General features: G+C 38.6%; 1 protein-coding gene across 21 annotated transcripts in view; it reads right to left on the reverse strand.

Annotated features, from left to right (window-relative positions):
• Nucleotides 1–19463, reverse strand: part of SVIL (supervillin) — a 134113-nt gene that overhangs the window by 23801 nt on the left and 90849 nt on the right. For 9 of the 21 annotated variants that reach the window (XM_059468589.1, XM_059468597.1, XM_059468577.1 and 6 more), the window contains 10 exons: nt 19020–19081; nt 18535–18674; nt 17702–17797; nt 16217–16469; nt 14719–14742; nt 13146–13701; nt 11464–11683; nt 6046–6175; nt 1875–1952; nt 1232–1300 (listed from right to left, as the gene is read on the reverse strand). In XM_059468589.1, the coding sequence (XP_059324572.1) occupies nt 1232–1300; nt 1875–1952; nt 6046–6175; nt 11464–11683; nt 13146–13701; nt 14719–14742; nt 16217–16469; nt 17702–17797; nt 18535–18674; nt 19020–19081 (1628 nt within the window). The remainder of the gene's footprint in view (nt 1–1231; nt 1301–1874; nt 1953–6045; nt 6176–11463; nt 11684–13145; nt 13702–14718; nt 14743–16216; nt 16470–17701; nt 17798–18534; nt 18675–19019; nt 19082–19463) is intronic. The other 12 variants (XM_059468569.1, XM_059468664.1, XM_059468650.1 and 9 more) reach the window with 7 other exon arrangements.

Here is a 19463-nt window from a genome sequence, read left to right on the forward strand (position 1 = left end):
AAGGGCCTTCATGTAAGAAAACATGGAGGGAAAACTCCATGCAAAAATATGCCTTTCTGTTCAGAAATGCTTTGAGGAAAACAGAACACACTCAACTCATGTTTGGTGCAAATAACAAAGTGATTAACTGTGTCAGAAAAAAACCCCAAACAAATCTGCATGTACCTTGACACAGTGCTAGAAGGAAGCAGCTTGCTAAGAGAGAAGGATGTAGCTCACCAAAATCAATGTAAAGAAGACTCTTTTTGACTATTTTTGCTGTTATCCTTTTAAGACAGATGGAATGAACAGCTCATTAAAAGGCCTCCTGTCATTACTGGAGGGTTATTATTAAGTTAGAATATATTGTTCTCTTCTAGATACCTAAAGCTGGTGAACTCTGTCACAACCAAAGTAAATAAGCTATATTAAATCCACAGCTTATAGGAAAGAGGTAGCATGAACAAATTTCAGAATAGTCTAAAATTTAATTTTAATTAAAAAAAACTCACAGTAAAAGATCATATTCAAAACCAGCTATAAAAGTGAATGTGGAAATGGTAAATATCAGTCGTCTAAATGTTTGTAATATATCCAGTAGCCTCTGTATTCCTCATCCCAGCCCAGCAGTATCTGCTCCTTGAACTCACTGCCATTACCCAGGCTGGTCAGAAAGCTCCCTGCATGCAGCACAGACTGTGGGAATGAAGAACCCAATGGATTCCCTGTAACACAGGAACCACAAGTGTGAGCTGGGAGGCAAGGGAGAAGGAAGTATAATATAGCAGAATTTGATTTATGTAAATCTATTGAGAGCTTCCAGTGAGCCCTCTTTGTTTTCTTTCAAGAAAACATTCCAAAATGTTTTCTTGTGTTTTTCTGCAGCTTGTTTCTTTGCCCACTTCTGCCTTTGCATTTTTTACCTCTGATCATGTGAACCAGGAATGGTTTGCTCAGATCAAGGTCTAGTACTCTACTGCTCAGAGAACTTTGTTATATTGCTCTGAGTGCAGGAAGTTTATATTTCTCATTATCTATTAATTCTTCAAATTGTCTGTGATGGAATTGCAGAGGTGCAGACATGACGTTGAGGAACATTTCCCATGAAGCTTCTCTAATATTTACTGGAGCAGCAGCAGAACTCTGTTCCCAGGCAAACACAAATTAGGAATGTGCATCATCAATCTGAGTGTAATTTTCTGTCTCACTCCTCCCTCCAAAAATGAAATAGAAATTTTATACAGCATTTCACCTTCCATCTCCAAGGATGACGGTCATCAGAAATCAGAGAGCTTGATTCTTTCAAACTAGTACTACAGACCTTAAAGGAAGAAAGAGAGAAGCAGGAAGATGGGATAGTCAGAGAATAGAAGCAGGACATGCAAGGCAAAAATCCTTTACACAGGGACTGAGGAAAAGCACTATGGGAAAGTCACCTCTCAACAAAAGCAGTTCTTTTACAGTCAGTAAGTTAGATGATGTTATGTCTCACACTGGACATGCACATTACTTACAGGGAGATCAGGGTACACAGCAAAATTCTACAATAATGCTGTCTAGTTCCATACTACTCCTTTTATACACCTTTTTTAGCAACTTACAAGTTTTCAGTATTATAATGAATTCAATAATGTTTTCTTCCTTTACTTTCTCACCAATACAGTCTAAAACAGATACAGAACTTTCAGAAAAGCAACCATAAGAGAAATAGCAGCACACTGTATATTGAGGAAGAGTACACAGGATAGTGGCATAACATTATGTTCCTTTAAAGCTACATTTACTGAGCTGGTTAATCATTTAAGAGGATTATTAATTTTGTATGTTAAAAAACACAGGTAAAATGTCCTTACTTGAAACTGTTGAGCATTTAAATTGTGCAGACTTTTGCTCACCTGATTAATAGGTAGAAAAGGATGAAATTTATGGAGAGCAGGTATAACAGGAGAGTAAGTAGAAGCATATACAGGTTCCTATGACAAGGACAGAAGCAGAGCAAAGGAATTAGAAAAGAACTGGACTACCAGAAATGGAAATGGGGGAGAAGTAACTCCTCTTTCCCTTATTTCTTACTAAATCTTTTGATCTTCTAGAAATGTTTTCACTGTTGGAAAGCAGAGATCAAAAATGCTGTCATAATACAACAGCATGTTTACCAAAGCCATTTCATGCAGGAATTATCCAAGTTAGTAACAATATCACTACAACCCAACACAGAACAAAACAGCACAGCTGGAAGACACACTTTTTGTATGCTGATAATTTTAATATGTCTCTGTTTTCATGCACCATTAAATTGATGAACCATGTCAACCACAATGTGAATAACTCTGCTGCAAGTTTAATCAGACCCTGCTAAACAGCAAATCATCTATTCTCTGGATGAAAGGAAAGAATGCTTGCTGAAACTGGGAGACTCAAAAGCCATCTGGAAGGATTTGCTAAGCCCAGGGTACTCAGTGAAGGTGAGTTCACCATTCCAAACACAGCCTACAAATAAACCCTGCCCCAGAGCTGGGCTTACCCAAAGCTGATTAGACATGGCTTTATCAGCTTTAATTCTTCTCCCTTTCTGTAGGTTAAAGCAAATGGGAACATGGCACAGTGGATGGATAAATGCAGCTTACTAGAGTGGCTCAAAATGCAGCCTAATAATGAGTTTCAGCTTTGATGAGAATGTGATACAAGCGCTTGGTGGATGACATATATGAACTGGATAAAACTCTTACCACAGCAAAAAACTAATATTTTAGTGTCTAAAAGTCACTTTTCAAGGGCTTACCCTCTCTAAGATTTTTACACACTTCATCTCTGAGTAATTTTGAAATGACTGCTGAGCCCTAGCCTTTAACACCAGTGCTGAACTGCAATTTAAACATAATGTAAGAATTAAGTGTTTCAAATGTCAGTCACTGCTTTAATGCAACTGCAATGCAGCTGGTAATCACATTAATCAGGGACTCTGTTAAAAATGGTTCACTATAAACCAGAAATTTTTATTCCAGTAAATCTTCCTATTTTGATATTATGGAAAGATTTTGAAATTAATTAATTTTTCTACTCATGAAGAAATCCAACAAACTGCAAGTGTTCCATCGAGCCTAAGATGATGAAAACAAAGTACTAAATCCAAAATATTTTTCCTAAATAAAAGAGATTTTTTTTCCAGTAAGACATTCATCCAGCAAGACAGTTCCCCTGATGTTAGAGCTATTCTTTGAATTGTCCAAATATGTTTTACCATATATATAAATAATCTAAGAAGTCTCACAGCTTCCAAAAATTTTTCCTCCTGTGTGCAGCAATCATCAAAACAGATGCTGGACTCCAAGTAAATCTCAGCTTCCCCCCTCATCTGTATCTGCTTGTGTTAATTCCTTAGTCTCTCTTTTTTTCTTTCCTGTTTGAGGTTGCTCTGTCAGCTTTTCCATGAATTTTATGGTGTTTTTCTACAGTTTAGTCTACACACAAATGACTGTAACACATTTGGATAAATATTTCACCATGTAGACACCACGAAGAAGCATTTTGACTGGAAGTGATCAAACAGCATTATTTAATGTAGTTATTTTGTTAAGAGTAGGAATCTTTTCACTTTTGTTGTTTATATGAAATCTAAATGTACTCTATTTACTTCTAATTTCTGCAGCTATGCTTCAATAATCAAATCTCCAGAATAATTTAGGTAACCTTTTAAAAGAGAGACACACACAGACACACCAAAAAAAACCCTAAAAAGGTGTCTGACTACATTAATAGGAGCACCATACTGCAACTAAAAATATCAGGCATTGTTTTGAAGCAGCAGGGCATGACAGAAGTTTACACACCCTTGCTGTTGATGCCATGGTGTTGGTGACTGCCATGATGTTGATGACTGCCATGTGTGGAAATTATCTAATTAGCTCAAAATTCAGTAATCACTACAATTCCTGCATTTTTGCTGTAATCCAGCAACAGAAAACACTTAAGATTCTCAAGTACAGCAGAGTCTCAAAGTTCTACAGAAGTTCTTCAATAGCACAGTGCTTCATGGTCCTCAAAGGATAACAGCCATCACACTGATTGCTTATCAAAATCAATACTTCTAGATTTAAAGGCAGTTAACATGGTGTCTTGTAAGTAGAGTACCCTCAGTAAGAGTTTACATATTTCCCATGTATCACATGAGAATCAGCATCCCAAACATCACTATAGTTCATGGGATTGTGGATCTTACATACCCAAGTTTTCATCCATAGGCAGACATGAAAATCCTTTGACTCAGGCTCTAAATAGCCAAGAGCTAGCATGAACTATCAGAGTGGGTGACCCAGTGTCACAGAAACGTCCCCTGTTGGCACTGTCACTTCAAAGCTTGTATCCCTCCAGCACTTCATGCTCTCTTACTCGCTTTAAAAGCCTGACTGTGCTTGCTGCACATGGTAACGCAGCAGGGAGGGTATGGGTGCTGAGGGGTGAGGAGAGAGAACAAAGGGTTTGTCTCTGCCTAAATCTTGGCAGCTGTTTAAAGCTTTTTCTCAACCCCACTGTCTTTAGCTAGAGTACATTTGTTATCTGAGCTCAACAGTTGTCATTTTGGAGACTAGCCTGTTAAAAATGTGACCACAATTTTGCTTTCCTCCCTGGAACTATTTTTGCTTTAGGACGCCTTTCAAACTAGCAGCTGGATTTTTGAACAAGTCCACAGGGCAAAACCAAAACAAACCCCATAAACCAAACTGCAAAAATCAGCTTTATTCTTTTCTGTCCAGTTAACATGACTGATGACTCACATGTTCAGGCACAGATTTATTCTCAATAATGATAAATTGTGTCCTTACTTGTAATGCACTGATGGAGCAGGAGACTTTTTGTTACTGTTTACCTATATATTTAGTAGAAGTAAACAACTAAATAATTGGATCCAAATATTACCATCCCCACTAGCAAATTTTGCAACATAAATTTTATTTTCACCTGTCCTCTGTGAAGTACTCCTACAGAAATTAAAGGCTTTTGAGACAGCCTATTTCATCTGACTGAAAAGGGAAACAAGTCTCCATTGGTCCTGTACTTTGCGCCAGGGGACAGTCCATTTTGAAGCAAATCTCTCAGTCACCCTCACTTTCTGCACTTTGGTTCACACTGCAGACTGCACAGACTTTTGCATGAACCCAAGGCCTGAAGTGCACTCCAAGATCCCCATGTAGCACTACTGTTGCTAAAGGCAGTCAGGACACAGGACCAAGCTAAATTTAGTCTGAAACAAAAATTTCACTGGACCAAAGAAAAAATATGGCACAGGTAGCACATCCAGCGACCATTACTGTATTGAGGTAATAATATATACATATATATATATATAAAAGATCTGCTCTCACTGGGCAACCTAATTTACTCATGTAAATAGACATAATCAGAGTGTACTAACAATGTGGATCTCCCTTTCCTCCACACCTTTCTACCCATCTCCCTCTTTATTCACTACCTGTTGTAAGACAGATAAAATCTTGGTCCTGCCACTTCTGGCTCTTCACAAACTGCAAAGATCATGCAAGATAACCAAAAGCCAAATGGCTCATGAATGCTCTTGTTCCTGCATTACCTCAGTAGCTCTAGGATCCAAAATAACTGATTAAAAACCCAGTGTATGCACAGAGATAACACAGTGTTAGGAATGTGACATTTTTACAAACTCACCCATACATAAGAAAACACCAGAACTAAGTATAAAGGCAATTTCAGTGTGGGGGCGTGGAAGGGGTAGAGGGAAGAGGGGCAGAAGAAAGGGCTTAAATCATTATACCTGTACATGCTGCAGAAGCCTTACAGACCCACTTCCTAGTTCATTATCTTCTGATGTGAAGACACTGTGAGCACTATTACACATCTCTCCAGGACAGTGGAGACCTCCTCATTAAATAATCCCTCATGTTGGGAGAATTGGTTTTTAGACAAGCTTGACAACAAGAGGAGCAGCAGGAGCTAGCAGCTAATATTAGGCATGCCTGTCTACTTGGATGCATCTTCAAAAAGCAAAAACATTTCAAGCAAGATGTTTTTCCCAAATAGGGACAGAGTTACCTTCTTCAACAGCTGCTCAACTTCTTGCATCTGCGCACTGCGATCAGCGACGGCCACCTTTGCATACTCCTGCTTTTTGCTGAGCCTGCTCTTCCAATCTTCTTCACCACTCTTCTTCAGCAGTGCCAACCTACAAGGAAAAGCATGCCAACAGGCAGCTTTAAACCGTCCTTCCCATTATCCTCAAAAGGTTACCTCATTGTTTCACTAATGCTGCATTCAAGATAATCTGAAATTAGGTTTTGTAGCATTAGCTAAGTTATTCACATTTCATACACATATACAAAGCTCACAAACAAACACCAAGCCTTATACTGTACATGTTGAGTGGCAATCATCTGTCAAAACACAGACATCCAGACCTGAGACAGACACTCCAGTTAATTTGTATCGTCAGTGGAAATTGCCAATACAGTCAAGGGAGACCAAGGTACCACACAAATCCTCCTAAAGTAGGTGTATAAAAAGGTCAGATTAATAACTGCTTTTTCCCCTCCACCCTGTCACTAAGGCACAGCAAGTGAGTAGTTTGACTATGGATACTTATCCTGTAGATGTCCAAAGTTAAGAATACGTATCTTACCTTTGGTCTTAATTGTACTCATTAAAAAATACTCTTAAAATTATTTTCTTTAAAGCCCAAGAAGAAAGAGGTCTGTTCAGCAGGCACACACCAATTAGGTCTCATCAGGCACATCAAAGGACAACTCTGCAGTTCCTGCTTTCACTCCAGCTCCAGGGGCTGAGGTTACTTATCAGACTCCCTGGGATCACTTTGTATTCCCTTGCTTAGCCCAACATTGCTGTGACACAAATCAGCAGCACCAATGCACTAATAACCTGGTGCTAACTACTCTGCAGCTGTGAAATTTACCAGCAACATTCAACTTGTTTAAAGGAGGTCTAACATTTAAAATGTGGATTACCATTAATCTCAGTAAGTGGGATCTTTTCACAGTTCCTAATCTTGAGCAAAATTCTGAATGTAGTACAAAGTGCTGACTGGCTGCAGTGGGGACAACATGTAGATTAGTTTGCTAGAATTATATTTGTCCCTACAAACCCTGAGGTGACTACTTTTGGGGACAGGGGAAGTCAGTCAGGAACATAAGGTCTATACAGGCATGATGATCTTCAGTTTACCTTCCTCAGAAATTGACATTTATATGAGTTTTCTACCCTTCAGAAATCATTCTTAGTAATCCATAAAATGTGTATCTGCAGCACTTTTGCAAATAGTTACATTGATCTACTAAATAATTTTTTAGTTTAATTAAGTCTTATGACATACCTTTCTCAAATCTATAGCATTTCAGTAAGAATTATACAAAACCCTAAACCCTATCAATGTTTGAACAGGTTGAGTAGTTAAACCTATTCCGACCACAAGATATGGAAATTCTTTTTCAGAGATGTGATTACTGTTATCCTCACAGCAGATTGTGTCTGGAAACTCTGAGGAGAAGGAAAGGGTAGAACCAAGGAGGTCTAGAAGCCAGAGGCCAAGTTTCAGGCAGCTGCCTCCTGCAAAAATCCAAGGGGTGCAGCCATGCTACTGACCTATTGGGGGATGATCAATTGGGCCTAAGGCAGTCACTTGAGAAAAACTAAGAATGCAGAAAACAGTAAATCTAACAGAATACAATGGCAGTAAGAATGTTAGTATTCAAGAAAGCAGTTATTTCCTCTCTTCTTGCCCAGGCAGGCAGTGCTGGCAGGCTTCACGGTGCCTGGTTGCTTCATACCTCACAGCACGGGATGAGTAGGGGTGAGAAGGACTCACAATAAGGAGCTGAGGTCATGGTCATTGTTTGCAGAAAGGACACAAGATTTCACTGCCCAGAACTAATCTTCTGGAGTGCATCCATGCATGTGTAAAACTGTGGAGGAGACCAAGATGGGACTGAATTGCCACCATGCAATGAGTTATCTTCAGTAGCTATGTTCTCTCAAGTCAGTTTTGCTTAGAAATGATCTGTGATAACTGAAGCTAGAAGGCATATTGGTCAGGTTTGGTCTAAGCTGGGTTTGTTTCTAAAAATGTTTACAGCTACTCAGCATAGCAGGCAGGGGGGAAAAAAAGTGTTTTTTTTTATTTCCTGGGTTTTGGGTTTTTTTAAGCTAACATTACTGCAGGGTATTTGCTCTAGACCTTTGACCCAAGCAGCCTGGTTGATTAAGGAGAGAAAAATCTGTAATTCTAAGAATACTTCTGTGTCTTTGGAGATTTTGTTTTCTTCTCTGCCATAAGGATGGTTTCATAGCAGCCCTCCATGCTTCACTGGTATATGTAATGAAACAACTGACTCCTACAAGTGAGAACACACATTTGCCTGTTTTGAGCAATGAAATCACCACTTAAAAGAAACAAGTGTATGCTCTGTATGCCAATAAAACCTTCACTGCTGTGTAAAACCTAAAGCCACACATTTCTTTTGAACAATGGAAGTGGCAGTAAAGTCAGAGTGCCCTGACTCAGCAACAGCTGAATGGAGGACACCCTTTTGGACGAATAAAGATGCAAGAACTACTGAACTGGTTCCTAAAAGTAAGCCCACAAGCTCATCAGTACAGAGCAGCTGATTCTTTGGAAAGTCTTAGAAAATAAGGCAAATATTAGGTCTAACCCTTAGATTTGTTTAAGGCCTGCTGCTTACTAGTTTCATTGAATAGCTCTAGTTTTCCACTTTTTATAAATAATGAATAAACATTCATTAGTCACTTTCACAGTGTAGACACACAACTTTTGCCTCCAAAAGTTCCTTTTCCAATATGACGAAAGTAAGTTCTACTCTTTTCTTGAAAGAAAAAGCTTTTAGTGTGTCTGCCCATCTTTGACAGCTTGCTCTGCATCCTTCTTTCACCTGCTACTGAGACAGACTATGTGACATCAAGACAGAATGATCCTCATCCCAGAGGTGTCAGGGTGGCCTCAAAGCAAAAGCTTTCAGAGCTGAAGGCAGAATGCTGGATAGTGAATACTGAAGGAAAACAGAAATGAGATCTGAACAATGGTTTTGCCTAAACAAAGAGAGTGGCATTAAAGGCCTTGGCAAAAGTCCTGGCAAAAAATGTTCAAAATGACACATCTTTCCTCTGTGGCAATATTTTAGTATCTTAGTTGCTAGTTGTCTCCTTGAGCTAGAATAAACTGGACACAGGCTTGGTTTTTACATGTTCTCCCTTGGCTGCACTTGACCAGTTCTTTCTGGATAAATCATAAATCCTGGAGAGCAATATGAGATATATAACTACAGAAAGGAAGTTGACTGTAAAAAGAGTGCATAAATTCAGTATAGTGGGAACCAGACTATGTAACAAAGTATTGCTGAGGTATCCATAGATCAAAAAAGATTGAAAACTAAGTTTAGGCTAGATTTTTCCTGAGCAAGTGAGAATGATGGTAAGAGGTTCGCCAGAAATGACTCAGATGTAGCTTTTTAAAATGGTGATCATGGCATGCAGCTGACTTCTACAGTGGAGCTGACAGGATGGCCTTTGGTCTCAATAAATGCACAGAGGCAGGAGAAGAGAGTATAGGTGTCTTTCCTCCTTAAAAAGTCATGATTTTCATTCTTCTATATAATATAGGCAATTCTAAAAATGCCAGCCATACATTCACTCTACAAGGATAGTATTAGTTCAGTGAAGCAAGTCTTTGTGGAAAATCACTTTTATCCAGACCAGCATTCATGCATCCTGCCCAAATACTATTTCATGTGTGGAAAAGTTGTTCTTCCATAAGGTGAAAGAATGTCTGACACAGCCAGAAAAATCCACTGGATGGGAAGATGAAGTTAGTGAATGTAAAAGGAAAAAGAAATCCAAATGTAATAGTCAATCTTTAGCAGAAATGTTCTTTGATGTTTATGAATACTTGGCATGAACTGCAGCCAGGCAAAAGAAACTTAGTGGTTGTAGTATTTTAATTCTGGGACAAGTAGACTACTGTGGTATTTTGGAAGGCTGAAACATTTTGATATGAGCTCAGTCATTTGCAGATATTTGTGGAATCAGGGTATACAAATCCCTGACAAGACAGCAGGTATTTCCTTTTGCCAGCTCTGGGACTGAGTACACAGTCTTGGAGTCCTAACAAAAGTGGTTCCTGATTGTGTGACTGACAGGCTTCAGTTCCTCAAGATACCAACTCAGCTGAGGCATTGAAGTTAGGACTGAAACAACTACTAAAACTTGGATCTTCCCTCCAACCTCTTTCTCTCCACCAGGATCAGGGATGGTAGATCATTCACCACCTATGAACCAGAAGTTATTTGTCTTAAACCTCATCTGCCAAGACAATTGACATATTTACAGAAGGGGATGGGGAATGGGGATGAAAGTTGCTTTAAACAAAACAAGAATAAACTGAAAAAGGTAATACAGCCTTCAGAAAGGGCACTAAGAGTGCACAGCTGCTGAAGCTGTCCCTGCATCCCCTTGTGTAAAGGGGTTGACAGGGAGTGGGGATGCTTGTAAGTGAGAATGACTCATACCTCCTAGAAACACATGAATTTTAGAAGCAAACTTTGGAATTATGTTTAAAAGAAAAATAAAAGGTTCAGAATGCCTAATATCACACTCCCCTCATTGAGTGAGGAAATACATTTACACGGTGAAAGTTTAATCAGGCAGTTATTTTAACTTATTGGTTCTGCTTTCATGCAGAAAAACTGAAGCAAAGATAGGCCAAATAATCATAATCATAATTCACTCACTGGACTGCTACCAGTTTGGGACTGAGTTTATACTCTCAAAGTTTTAACTAAGTTAGGAAAACTTTTACAAGTACTACAGCAGCTATTGGCACTTCAATCCTGGACTCCCACTCTTTGCACAAGTGCAGAACTTAACATTTTGCTTCAGATCAGAATGATCTTGTGTTGGAAAAAGTATTTCTAGTACTCCTATAAACCTGTCCAACTTACTATCCTTTTAAAATCCCTACAGTAAATACAAAGAAGTCAAAATGGCAACCAGGTACTTCTGAACTAGTGGGGCAATATCAGAGTCTATCTGTGACTCCCTCTAGTCAGCTTATCCTGTAGACCAAGAAGAAATGGTTATTAAAATAAACCAGAATCACATTATACCTGTTGTATAACTGAAAGCAGAACCTGGAGAAGTATATTGAGTATATAAGTGTAATCAGAACATGTATATTTTCCAACTTTAATTTTCTGAAATATTCATTGATTATTCAGGTAGCTCTTTCAGGTCATTATGTTCTCTTGAATGGTAATTCTCATTCACCATCATCTGCTTTATAAGCATGTCAGGCAGATTAGCTGCATGTTTCTGCTGTTAGTAATAATAAAGCCTAGTAATCACTACTTAGTTTTCTTCTTTTTATACCACCATCAATATAATAACTGTATTTATAGGGATCATTAAAAAAAGATAGAGAAATTAAAGTACCTTTCCTTAATTGACATAGTTTTGCTGGCATTATCGAGGACATCCTCAGCTGTTTGTGCTTTGCTCTCTCCCATGGAAAACATCTCACATGAATTCTTATAAAATTTGCCTTCCAATTGTTCAGAGAGCTCCTGCAGTCTACAGGATGCTGCAGCTGCTGTTTGTGAAACTGTCCTCATGGCTGATGTGCTGGTGAGTTCAGAAGAAGGCTCAGCGTGGTCTGCCCATTCAAAAGAGAAGTGCTGAATTAGTTTTATTCTCAAAGACACTTTACATTGCTAACACTGAAGAAGCAAATCTGTATTTTAAACATTCACATCACATACTATTCTAACAGGGAGAAACTTCTGGCTGAGCTAGAGCACAGAGACTAATTGTGCAGCATTACTTGCTGCCATTTGTGACTGATGCTCACAAGTAAGCCACAGAACATCATGTTCAATACACAATTCTGAACTTCACATGGGTGAGGCACAAACTGCTGCTCCCCTCATCACACCAACAGGAAAAGGAACAGATGAAAGCGACAGGGAACAAAGAGCAGGGGAAGAGAAGCAGACAAAAGTTAAACAAGAAAATTAACTATTTGGTAAAGCAGTTTAATGCTTGAGTAGCACACTAGGATATTTAATAGCTTAATAGAGGTATTATTTTCTAGGAGGGTGTTGGGGGCTCTTTTGGGTTTGTTTTTTCAAGCAGCAATTAAACCACAGGAAAAAACTGAAATGAAAAAAGATAAATGCACTATTACAGTTATCCTTAAAGAAATATAATTGATCTTCATTTTTCTTTTTGAAATGTTATAAGCACAACACCCCTCTGATATATGGCTGCTCCTATTATATCCCAGTCTCCATGTTCCCTGCAGTCACCAAAGGCTAATTGGACAGAGTGGATACTGCTTTAGAGGAATACAGGCAGAACTGTACCTTCCTCTCTATGCCTGTGTGAAGACCATTAAATTCAAAATATATTAACTTCACAGGATGAACACAGAAATGCTTTTAGTGCTACAGGGTGGTGTGATGCTGTCACCCATCAAAATCAAACAGAAATGGAACAGAACATCCTTCTAAATTCAGCAGAATAGAAGGACTTATGAAATGACCAAATCCACAGTTTATTTCCTAAGTACTTCATTTAAAGATAGGCAAGTTTATTTTTAAGTTTAAATTATGCTGTGCTTATAGAAATGTAATTGCTCTGAGAATTTCCTGGTTTGTATTTCATCACCACATCAAAGAGAAAATAATACTGGTTTTGCAAAATTAATTATCTGAAAATTATCCACTCCTACTTATGTATGCAGTTATGTAGGTAATTCATAACTCTATATGCACAGTAAGGCAAAAATTAAGGGCAGATATTTGACTCAAAACAGCAAGTTTAGTTTGTTCTGAATTTTGGAGGGCAGGAGAAAGGGTAAAACCAGAAAGAATAAATCTTAGCTTCAGCATATAGTACCACTTCTTTCAAAGTAAATAAATCTGAATAAAACTGAGCCATCTTTTAAGACTGGAAAATAGAAAGAATAATAAAAAAAAGCCCTCTATTTATAAAACTTTTCACAGATACTTCTGTACTTCTAAGCAGTGTTAAAAAAGGAAACATAACCAGTCTTGATAAAGCTTGAAACACCATTTGCTGAATGAGACCACACCAACAGCAAGCAATTACCACACCTCTTTGCCAAGTCTTGCTTTTCAGAACACTTTCCAAATCCACCTTTTCTTCAAAGGACTGGCCTTTTTTGTCTTCCCATTTACCTTGCATGCCAGTATCGATTTCCTTCTGTTCCAGGGGCTGAAAAAGTGCTTGTGAACCAAACAGTTCCAAGCTGCCCTTCCTCAGGAAGCTGTATGCTGTGTCTTTATGGTGGTCTCCTGCTTTTTCAGGAACAGGATGTGTGGTTTCATCCTCAAAGGAGCTGTACTTTTTAATTTCATTAGCTTCATGGGCTAGAAACCTCTTTCTTTCTTCTTCATGTTTCTTTGATGCTTTTTTGCTTTCTAGGGCTTCCATGGAGGGCTGCCACTGCTCCGACTTGTGTGTGTGTTTTCCTGAAGAGTCCAAGCTTTCTGCTGCAGGGTGGAACCTGGTGCCAGCGCTCCCTCTGCCATCAGGGCTCAGCTTCCCGTGCAGGTCCCCAAGCAAGGGAGCCAGGGCAGAGGCCATGGCTGAAATCGATGTTGCAACTGCAGGTGACAGGGGAGCGAGCTTTCCGCTTTCACTCTGGACCTATGAAGGGAAAAAAACAAACAAAAAAAAAAAATCCAAAAAAGCCAAATAGGACTTACAAGCTCTGAAATTATCAGTTCCGAAAAGCAGCCATATCACATCAGTTCATCCAAGGTATGTTCTCATGTAAATATTGTACTCTATCAGTACAGACTAGAACAGGTAAGGAAAGCAACAATGCCCCTGTAATTTGTCTGCAGATGGGTTATTCCACTCAAGGTAAAAACAACTGCATGTGAGCAGCAACATCCTTAGCAACAAGGGGTGTGTGTGGAACATGCAACCTGACATTGTGTCGGGGCTCAGGACCTGCAGCAGTGCAGGAAGGAATTAGCTCAGGCTCCAGATGCCAGCTGACATGCCATGTGCCCAGGCTAATCACCTCTGCATCTCAGCAGGACTCATTAGCTTTGGCACAGCCCCGCAGCTCCCAGCTCTGGTGACCACTGAGTGCCAGGGAGAGACTGTTCCGTGCTGTCCCAACCCAGGGCAGACATTCCTGATGCTCCCTCCACATAAATCACCTTCATGCAGGACTTTTGCAAATGTAAACATTGGCTGTCATTGGCAAAATATTTGAGCCTAAGAAGCACATTAAAAACACTTCCAAACTTATTCTGCCAGGCCCCACAGTGGAACAACTATCTTTTCTACTCTTCTAACATAATAATTTTGTAAAATTTTCCTAGATGCCGTTAAGATGCATTCTTTTTCTGACATGCAGAGCTTTATCTTCTCCAAAGGAGAAGCTGTGAAAGCTATATAAGAGAGTGACAAACATGCCTCATACACATCTGGAGAGGGTTTTTTTTTGTTGTTTTCTTAAACTGCAGAGTTAGTGAACAGTGTGCAAAAGGACAGACAAGATCACACCAGTAGGAAGAGGTCAGCTCAGAACCTTAAAAGTGCATGCAGATTCCATAAAACACACACAACAGTCTTCACTAAGAAAACTGGGAAGCAGAGCAAAGACTATGTTAGCTCAAAGATTTCAAACAAGATTAAGAAAATAGTTACCAGTTTATTTTTTTTCCATTGCATCTATCAGAATTAGAAATTTAGAGGAGATCAGAAAAGTGAATTCAGTTTTAATTACAAGATATTTTAATTTTCAAATATGCATTTTGGGAATATAACCTCTAGTCATCTATTTTGAGAGCTCTCTTTTTCTTCTTTCTAGAAAAACCATATCTGCATCTCAAAACCCCCCAACACTCCAATGAACAGTTCACCGTAGAAAGTCTTTTTGCAAACACACTCCCATTGAGCTTGCTTCAGAGTCAACTCTGATTTCATTTGCTAGGTTCAGAAAGATGACACAACATGCTTCCTCTGATTTTCCTCTCTTGAAAAGCCTGTTTGCTCTATAAGGCTGACAAAGTGGTGTGGCTGTCACTTCTTCCCCATCTGCTTCAGCCCTGCTCCATTCACCACCATGCTGCCCTCAAACAAGTTGGTGACACAACCATAAAAGAGGCCATGCTGTGACAGTGATTGGCACGTGGAGAGCGAATGGAAAAAGGACTATGTAAGGTCTGGAAACCTTGCTTAAATAAATCTGTCAAGCATTTATTATTACTTCATGTGCAAGTAAAGTAGGCATAAAGTACAATTATAATCTGTAAAGCCTTGCACCAATATGTTTAGAGAAATCCTGCTTTCTCACTATCCTGTTATTATAAAATATGGAAAATGTATAATCATGAATGAAGCATATAGAAAGAAAAGGGCAGGAACTTTCTAACACACAGATTTATCCAAATACATAGAAATATGACATGCACAGGAGTTGTGCTTGACTGTTAAAGTGATTTCTTTCAAAGCTGTAGTGCAAAGGGACTGCTGTTTCTGCTATTGTGAAGAGATCTAAAAGACCATTTCTGGGCCACCTTATGCTGAGGCTTTACTAAAAAGGCATTCCTTTGCAGTTCCAATTAGATGAAGTATTCCAGAACAGGAAGCCAAATTTCACTGCACATTAAATAATTTCTCTTTGACTTCCTGAATTTCAAAAGTATTCTGCTTTAAGGGAAAAAAATACAGATAAAAATCAATGCCTCCTCCCAGAAGAAAATTACAGACTATGTCCTTACTAATAACAGAAATATATTGTGCTTTCAGGAAAGAGCCTGAAAAATGCACATGACAAAGCTCCAAAATGCCCTGAAAATACAACCAAAGCAAAATGATGTGTGTCTCAGTTTTTTACACCTTTGATCAAGAATTTACTTTTAGACAACATGTAATACTCTAGTGGAAGTGACACACACTGTGAAAGGTACAGCTTGCACTAGGCAGGAAGTTGATATACTCTCAAATTACTTAGAAAAAGAAGAAAATCATACCAAAAAATTTGAACACTTCAGGGAATGTTCAGTGTCAGAAGGCAGCTTCCTGACAAACTTTTTCCTCTGTGTGTATTCATAGCAAAGGAAAGGCCAGCCTTTGTGGGATCTTACACTGAAGCTGTTTTCTCCAATAAAAAGAAATGCAAAGGAGCTGTGATGGCACTTACCTGCTCAACCTCTCCAAGGGTGACTGGCTGAGTCTGGTAACGAGCATTCATCCTCCTGTGCCTCAGATCTCCCCGATTCCTCGTGGAGATGGCCCTGGACACTGGCTGAGACAGTTTGTTAAACAAAGCCATCTTTTCTGCCAAGCTTAAGGTGGAAGAATCTGGTTCCTCAGACTGATCTTGCCCCATCGCCTCTTTGGCTGCTCTTATCTCCTCTTTAGCTAAAATTTTTTGGTGTGCTGATGCCTGCAAGCTGAAGAAGCAGAACAGGAAATTAGTTTTGAAGAAGCCATTGGGCAGTTTTAAAATCTCAACCTGATAGAAGCAGAAGATCTGCACGTGAAGCACAATAGCCAATGTAATGTAGCAGCCTAAGTGGGTATGCAGTGGTTCAACATTGGCATGATGAATTCTAATTCAAAAGCTGAAGATTTAAAAAAAAGTTACATTTTCATTCATGAATTTATTTGATTAGGACACAACATTTTTTACAAGGGAACTCAAGATCGAAGAGAGATTTTCCAGACAATCTCTTTATACAGAGCACAGACATGCTATGGAAAGACATTTAAGATGCCTTTAAGGTCCTACAGTGCAATTTATATAAAGTTCAATTTTATTGAAAGCAATTTGTGGACCATATATGATAAAAACATTTAAAAGACAGACTTAAACTCCAAGTTTGTGCTGCTTTTAAGTTAGAAAAAATTGCAATGACTCTTCTAATCTAAAGTGCAACAGATTTCAGACTGTCTTTTGTTTTGAATTATGTGGGATAAATCAACAAGAAAAATTGGTTTTGAAACACAGTCCATTGATTTTGAAAATTGACCAATGCTGAAGGCAGACATATTGATTCATAAAAGCTGTAACTGCATTTGTCTCTACAATAATGTATTTTATTCACCTTTACTATAAAAGATTTTATTGTTCAACTTCTTTCACATTTATGGAATTAGTAGTATTCTCTAATTATTTTTTTTCTGTCATGGTCTCTGCTAAAATTCTCTCATTCAGAACAGTATTCTGCAACTTTACCTATAGGTGGTGCAATTTCTTATATTTCCTTTAATTTTGCAAGCTAAAAAAATACATGTAGAGACAGACAAAGGACATGTACTGCTTGTGAAATCAAGCACTCAGCTGTGCTATTTTCATCTTAGGATGATATTACCATACAAAAAATTACAAGAGCGAAGAGGGTTCTGCTATGTTTGCTCACATGCAAATTAATTTCTTTCTTTCAGAAGAATAAGCTTCTACAGCAGGTTAAGTGTGGTTAGAAGGCTCCTGAAAACAGACGCTTGACAAAAAAAAGCTGCATTGCTTTATCATGCAAACATAAATGAGGTTGATGAATGTTTTAAATATTCTTGAGACAAGTATTCACTTGACACATTGAAAAGGCATTCAAGACTTTAAAGATGCATCTGCTATTGAGGAATCTTGTGCTCCATGTAACATGCATGTTTACCCCCCCAGTACCTGGTAGGTTGTACAGTGCTCTTAACTACAGTGGGACTAGGTACTCTTGTCACTACTGTGTGGGTATTCACAGAACGTGAAGCAGGGCTAGTTTCACTTTAAAGAATTGCCAAGGAGGGAAAATTCACAGGGAGAGAGAAGAAAAAAGCATTAAGAAAAGCAATACATTAAGTGTTAACTACAGAAAAGACCAAACCAAAACAAAACAGAAAAAAACCACACAGCAATCATTTTTAATTAACTGAGTTATTTGCTGTGACATTTGCAAAGTAATTCCAAGTACCTTGAAAGAACTAAAGACCTACAGGAGCAGACTGTCCCTTGAAGTTACTCTTAACCCATAAAGTAAGTTAACATCTGACCATTAGGTGAACATCCATTCAATTCACCATTGTTTAACTTCCCCCCCAAAATGATTTTCCCTTTTTCAGGAAAATGTCATGATATACTAGTAGAGTGCAAGAAAAGCATTTCCAAAAAGTACCTTTGAGATTTCGGGGTGTAAAAAGTTTTCCCCAATACATATACATTCCATAAGAAATTGTGCAGATTTCCCTCAGCACAAACTATCTTATTCATTTGGGTTATGAAAGAATGCTATGATTAATCTCGTTTACCTAATCCACAGGTTCCTAAACTTCCTGCCAAATTACAGTTATGCTTTACTAGTCCCTCTACATTTCAAAAGGAATTTCAATATAGTTTCCCCTGTGGCTCTCAAGGCCCTTAGCAATAAATATTTTCCTTGCTACAAAGTTATAAGCACCACAGATATGGAGCTTATTCCCAGGTTTGAAAGCAGGAGCCAGGGGCAGAGCCCAGAGCAGACTTACGTGGCTGCAATGACCACCTCCTCGCTGGTGATGGGCTGGGTGTGGGACCTGTCCTGCAAGCGCCGCAGCCTCCTCTCCACCGCCGAGCTTCTGACAGGTGGCTTGGGAATATTCTTCATTTCAAATGATTTTTCCATTTCCTAGCAGGACATATGTCATAATTAAAACCATGGAAGAAAAGTTCTGAAACAGTACTTTATTCTTAGCTTTCTTGCATGCACAGCAGTGAAGTTCTCAAATGCCCATCTCTGAATTAGAAGCAAGATGTAACTGCACAGTATGCACCATGGAGTTAAAACTAACTCCACACTTCTCTCTAAATAACACTTTTAAAGCAGGCAACAGGTCTGTGTAGGTAGGGAATGAAGTAAAAAACAAAAGTTATGTAGCTTGAACTTGGTTAACTGCATTATACTTCATTCTAATGCACTTTGGGCATCTTCAGCACGTTCTATTTGAAGTGTTTAATTTAATGCAATACTCACTCTAAAAAGGAGTCTCTTTGCAGCTACACTTAGTTTAGCTCGGTCATCCAATTTTTCTTCATCTACACAAAGAGGAAAAAAAGGAGGCTGAACATAATGAATCAATCTCATATAAGAGTAATATTTTCTTAATATGAACAATTACAAACCAGCAAATAAGCTGGCTGTTTCTCACATTTAACAGAAAACTTATTGTGAATACAGCTGTGTAAACTTCACCTGTTTTTACATGTATTGCATCAAATGAGCAGTACAGTCTGACATGAAGTCTGACACGATTTGCAAACAAAAGACTTGTCTTTAGGACAGTTCATGTCCTTTCAAACTATATAAACAACATTTGATGAATAACCAAACTTATTGCATCAGTCTATGAGAACACATGGACTAAGAAAATAAAGACTGCCTTAAGGGTGAGTGAAGAGAACTGAACATCTATCTTTT

This window comes from Ammospiza nelsoni, chromosome 1 (assembly GCF_027579445.1).
Source record: "Ammospiza nelsoni isolate bAmmNel1 chromosome 1, bAmmNel1.pri, whole genome shotgun sequence".
Taxonomy (NCBI): Eukaryota; Metazoa; Chordata; class Aves; order Passeriformes; family Passerellidae; genus Ammospiza; species Ammospiza nelsoni.